The following is a 5695-nucleotide window of genomic DNA, read 5'->3' on the forward strand; positions in this document are numbered from 1 at the left end:
CACACGCAGGGGGGCCCCCAACCGGACGGGGGCCCCCAGAGGTATGGGGGCCCCCAAGTATGCAGGGCCTCCACCAACACCTGAGGGGAACCCATCAAGGCCTGCAGGGCAAGCCGGGTCGCTGCCGGCTGGCATGCAGGAGCCGCACAGAGGAAAAGAGATACAAGCAGTGTACGGCTATACAGGTAGGATTTGAATACGGAGGTTGCAGCCTTGAGCGTAAACCCTAAACCCTTTACGCAGAACCCCAGATGCAATACTAAACCCTATTCAGAAACATGTTTGGTTTAATATCAGGAAGTTGTAGAGAAACCCATATACCGCTATGCTTATTCAGTTTTAGCGTCTAGGTGTAGCCGCTCTCGCCAAGCCCTATCTGTGTGCCCGTCCTTCTTTCATTTCATCTCCCCAACATTACTTGTTTTTATTTTATTTGTACACCACCGCAGCGTAGGAGAATTTTATTTGTTTTTTTTTCAATACCAGGGCCTTCTTCACTTGGGAGCCAGGGGCCCCCTGTGGGGCCCCCCCGAGCCCATCGAGCACAGTCTATCGACATGAATAATATATGTAATTCCAGTTTATTTCTAGTGTAACTTGACGCACACACAAGCTGTTTAGGGTCATTGTGAGGTCTCTGGTGTAGCTTTTATGCACTTTGTTGCTGCACCTCAGGCTTACCTATATAGGAGAGGCAGCAAGCAAGCAGGCGGTTGTCCACCTTGTGTACATATAAGCGGACAATGGAGAAAGAACCTGAAAAAAGAAATTTCTTTGAAGGTTTATTGCAAGGCTTCTAAATAAATACCTTAAATTTAGCTCCTTATAGTCTAGCTAGATTACACGTTGTGTTTGGGGGTTGATGTTGCACGGTATCACTGAAGGTAGTACATGCATTTCTACTTGCATGCAGGTTTTCTGGTGAGGAAAATAAGTGTTTAACACTTCTGTATAATGTTGGTCTGCGCATCCAATGCTGGCTTGGGGGAGCTTGCATGAAGGGTTGTCTTGTAGCAGGAGTTGTAGCGGAGAGTGCTGCAACTCATTCGCTGTATCATCCCCAGGCCTTTGTGCTGCTGTGAATAGGACGCCTGGATACTGGAGAAAAGCTGTTCGAATTTTTTGAACTTTGCGCCCCTTCGAAGCACACGGAGGTCCTCAGCTAAGGTTGAGGGCTGTCGATACACTTGGTAGCAATGCATGGTTAAGTGGGGCAGACGCGAACTGCACATCCCGTCCGCATATCTGTACACTCTAGTGTATAGCAAAAATTACTCATGAGGGCTCTCTGACACATTTTGCGTAGAGTACTTGAATTTTTTCCTCTTCTTCTCGGTAAAGATTCAATATCCCAGCGTGAGTAATGGATGCTGAATAGGGCCCGCTTTCCTTCGGCTAGGCGACCATTGGCCGGAAACATTGTCACACTGGAACGAGCAAAGTATCCATATCCCATTAAGGCGAAAGTGTTCGTGGGGCGAAAGCAATATATAGAGGATAGCTCCGCGTTTGCGGGCTGCCCGAACATGGCAGGCGCCAGAATGAGAATTCCTTTCTTCTCTATAGTCGTACTTCTGTCCGCTGGGTCAGGCATTCCTTAGCTGGCTAAGAGGGTGAAATGCTAGAGTTCATTTGTGGAGCACTTCTGCACCAAGGGAAGAAAGGAGGGCTTCCATTACGGTGGTTGAGGAGGAAGAAGAAGGCTTTGGATATGAGCCATATATAGAGCCTGTGAACTCTGGGGCTGCACGTGCTAGCGGAAGAAGCAAAACTTCTAGCAGCAACTACGAAACCAAAACACAGACAGCGAAGACCTCATCGCTCCCAACCAACGTGCTATGCAGTGATGGGCCCAAAAGAAGTGACAACCGCACTTGCAGATCCTCCACGGTTCAGATATATGCTTATTCAAGTTAGTACGGACGGTGACGGGTAGCTAGGGATAGTTGGTAAAAGTCGCGAATGGGACCTGATACATCAAGCTACGGCGACGACTTGCAACTTATCTACCGATATGCAAACTCCAGTACACGCCAACTACAGCTACCTCATATGGTAAGAGTAACTGTAGAACATTTTCTGCGTAGTATATTAATTCGCATTCATGCGCTTTCTTCGTACATTCCGAAGCTGTTGCAAGCGCTGCCCGGGTGCCTTTGACGGCGGAGGTATGCAGTGGCTACCAACAACCAGGAGCAGCGTCAGAGAGCCAACGCTGTTCCGTTGCTTACAACGAAATAGCGTTGGCTGTCTGACGTTTGCTGTGCGACGTAAGCACGGGTGTCAGGAGAACACCAGGATGGCGAATGCACCAGGAAAATAATCATGCTAGGTTGATGAATTAAGTTAAGAGTACTGCCTTAAAAATTGCATAGGCATGCTTTTAATGTACTCTTTTTGACCGTTTGCCTGCCAGTAATTAGCGTTGGTCACGTGATCTATACTGAACATCGTCCTTACCATGCACCAGAAAAGGCTAAAATGTTTGGCATTAATAGTTCTTCTGCGGGCTTCAGTCTAGATTGATTAAAACTTTTGTCACTCCGGTTGCTACAACTGACCCCAAACACTGAACGATGGCCGATGTGAGCGTATATGCAGAACGTAGCTGCAACGAAGTTGCGGCTACTAGAACTCCAGACCAGCTCCAGGCCAGTCGTAAACCCGCCATGCACCCCAACAAGTATTTTCTACACAGTGTATATCAGCATAGTGCTGTAATTCGCCTTCGTATGCATTACCCTTCTATGCTATCACCAGATAGCCAAGCGAGCATCTTTTCATACCGTCGAAGTCGACATACACACAGGATAAATCGTCGCGGTAAAAAGAAGCGTTCGCATCAGCCCCACAAGTCAGCTCCTGAGCTGGCTGTGTACTAATTGCAAACCATCAAATAAAATAGCACATAAGATGCATTGAACCAGAGCTGAATCCTACTTCATTTTACGTCAGAATAGGGTTCATCAACTTAGAATAAATCCCCACTACTCGAGTAGCATACTTTCAGCAGCAAAATTTGGCGTGCAGCAGTCCCTGCTAGTTTAGCAGCGGATATATTAACAGTGCCAATTCTAACTCATACAAAACCTCTTTAAAGACTTATTCATGAACTGTTGAGTTGCGTTTCCGAGTGTTGGCTTGGGCCTCCTGTGAGCGCATGCATTAACAAAGCATGCAGCCAACGAGCACCATGGGGCTTTGGGGCTTTCCGCAAATGTAAGATGGAATAAATCATAAGATTTTAAAACTTCAAGTTAAAACTTTTATTTTAATTCTTCCTCAATCATTCATCGCTACCCTTTAAAGAATCGAAGCCATTAGGCTCCACACCACTCCAAGTCCCCGCAAGTTCCAAACGCAATAGGCCAGTGGTCCTGAGGGAAAACCTAATGGTTTGTAGTAAAATATTTTATAAATAGACAGCTCCGCTGGTTTGATAGGTTTCGACAGTCGTAAAAACTGTTAGTTGGTGTGAGCACATATATCCGCGAAAATGGCGGAGAAGAAGTCACAGGAGACAGAAAAGCCAGGCGACGGTAGGTTTGTAATTTTCACGTTCTGTGTTTGTTTGTCGAGAAAGGCATTAGACTGTACTCATCACTGCTACAAGCGAGCAATCGTTTGCATCCGCCCAGTTTGTCATTCTAGGCGAAGGATATGTAAATTACTTTGAACAAATGTTGGATGTAGAAAACAGTTGCTGCTTCTAAGCAAATACACCAAAAAGGGCCAGATGCTTGATCGCTACAAACTGCGCTGCCTATCCATAAGTACACTGCGAACCTTCGCGTCTTGCCAGATGGAGAGTCGGCCGAATTGGAGGAGCTTCGTACTCTCCAAGAACTGCGCTCCAAAGCACAGGAAGAAGTGGATAGTCTTCGCGCATTGCTCGAAAAGACAAGGCAGGGCAGGATTAAATTGCAGCTGGAAACAGTGAGCTTATCTCATTGCCGTGCAGTTTACGGCCATCAGGCTTAAATATGTATTGCGCTCAACCCAGATACTCCGACCTGGTCTGCATTTGAAAGGATTTGTGAAAGGGTCTTCATATAGGCGATGCTTGCAAGAATTCGGGAAGCGACGCAAAAATGCACTGACAAGCTAGAGTTAACTCTCGAGAAGGAGGCTGGTGATGCAGCAGTAGAGGAAGCTGCGCATCTGGAGGAGCTAGCAGCATACGAAAACCGTGCACACGTTTTAGAAGTACAAGGGACCTTAGAAGAGGAAGCACAGCATATTTCAACTCAGCAACTCCTGGCTGCGGCTGACAAGTACTTTCAAAAAACCTTGGCCGCAACGCAAGCTAGGACCATGGAGTTTAAAGCAATGACTCAAAAAGAGGCTGATGAGACGAGGGAAGAAGTGGAAGCCCTCCAGAAAACTCTAGATCAAGTGCGATATAGCTGATAGTGTGTGCGCAGAAACCACTAGGTGCACTGTGGGGACTTCATGGTTGCCATAATTCAGATGTTGCCAAGCATAGTTTCGTGGTTTGATTTGGATGCATGGGCGCGATGTGTTCGTCCTTTCGGTGATTCGCATAGAAAACTTCAAAATGATTTCCTGCCACATATGTATCTCCAGTGTAGCCCGCTTGTTCCTGTTTTGCTTAGCATTTAAAAAAAATTAAGGAGACTTTCGAAAAGAGTACCGAAGAGCTTCAACTGCAATGCGAAAGGGAACGGAAGGTATGACATAGTGTGTAAACACACTTACTACAGAAATTAATATCAGCAGTACTTCAGAGAAAGCAGAAGCACTGGGAAATCAAAGACAGCAACCCTTATTGAGCCACACAGAGCTCGCTAACCCATGTTCCATGGGATTACGATCGGGTGCAGATTGTCGGCTACGGCACTTAGGATCCAGTGTGCTGCACGCGCGGTGCAACTATTGATGTAACCAGGAACTGGAGGAATCTCTAGAGCTGCAAGAAAACGTGGCCATGCTAGAGGTGGAAGAGCAAAAAAATTGCCACAAGAATAAACTTAAGGAGTTCAATGAAGAGGCGCTTGGCAGGTTAAAAGGTAGGCATTCCTTTTCTCATTTGAAGTATCCTCAAGCAAAATGCTGTTCTTCGATTCATTGTAATGATTCAATACGCTAGAAGAACTGTGTATGCTGTACGAATGTCTTCGTTGGTAGCATACTATGAGGACATTACACGAGACAACTTACAGCTCGTCAAGAAGCTGCGGGCCGAGAACGAGAGGATGTCAGCTAATAACAAACGGCTCAAAAAGGAAATAGAGATAATGGCAGCACAAAATGCGAAGATTCGGGAACCTCTTCGAGAGCAAGAAGCTCTAAAGTAAGCAGACGTCCTTTGTTCCGCAAGTGCTGTTTTGCCTCTCACCTTCGTCTATTTATGCTGCGTAACAATCCAATTTTGTTTTCGCCGTTTGCTGCAGAGCCCGACTCAAAGTGCAGCTACGTTTTGTAGAAAAAGACAAACTAGTCCTTCGCAATCTTAAAAGGCGAAATCAAATGGTATATTTCCCGTGGAACACCTCTGGTTGAACAACCAGAAAGAAAAAGCCAAGAAATTGATTTAGTGTGCTTGACAGCATACGCATCGGCGTGTGTGCTCCCCGACGTACACGGCAAGAATGCCTATTGTGCGTGCAGATGGAAGAAAACATAAAGAATGCGCGCATGGAGGTTCGGAACCTGGAGCACCAAAAGAAGGCAA

General features: G+C 46.3%; 1 protein-coding gene across 1 annotated transcript; it reads left to right on the plus strand.

Annotated features, from left to right (window-relative positions):
- Positions 1 to 3496: 3496 nt before the first annotated feature.
- EMH_0026460 (uncharacterized protein) lies at positions 3497 to 5647 on the plus strand (the record flags this gene model as incomplete). The annotated part of the gene is made up of 7 exons (XM_013502615.1): positions 3497 to 3539; positions 3803 to 3936; positions 4057 to 4395; positions 4617 to 4691; positions 4910 to 5030; positions 5149 to 5314; positions 5632 to 5647. The coding sequence occupies 7 exons, from the start codon at positions 3497 to 3499 to the stop codon at positions 5645 to 5647; spliced, it is 894 nt and encodes a 297-aa protein (XP_013358069.1).
- Between the last annotated feature and the right edge of the window lie 48 nt (positions 5648 to 5695).

The sequence above is a fragment of the Eimeria mitis genome, genomic scaffold (genome assembly GCF_000499745.2).
Source record: "Eimeria mitis Houghton genomic scaffold, Emh_scaff972, whole genome shotgun sequence".
In the NCBI taxonomy this organism is placed as follows: Eukaryota; Apicomplexa; class Conoidasida; order Eucoccidiorida; family Eimeriidae; genus Eimeria; species Eimeria mitis.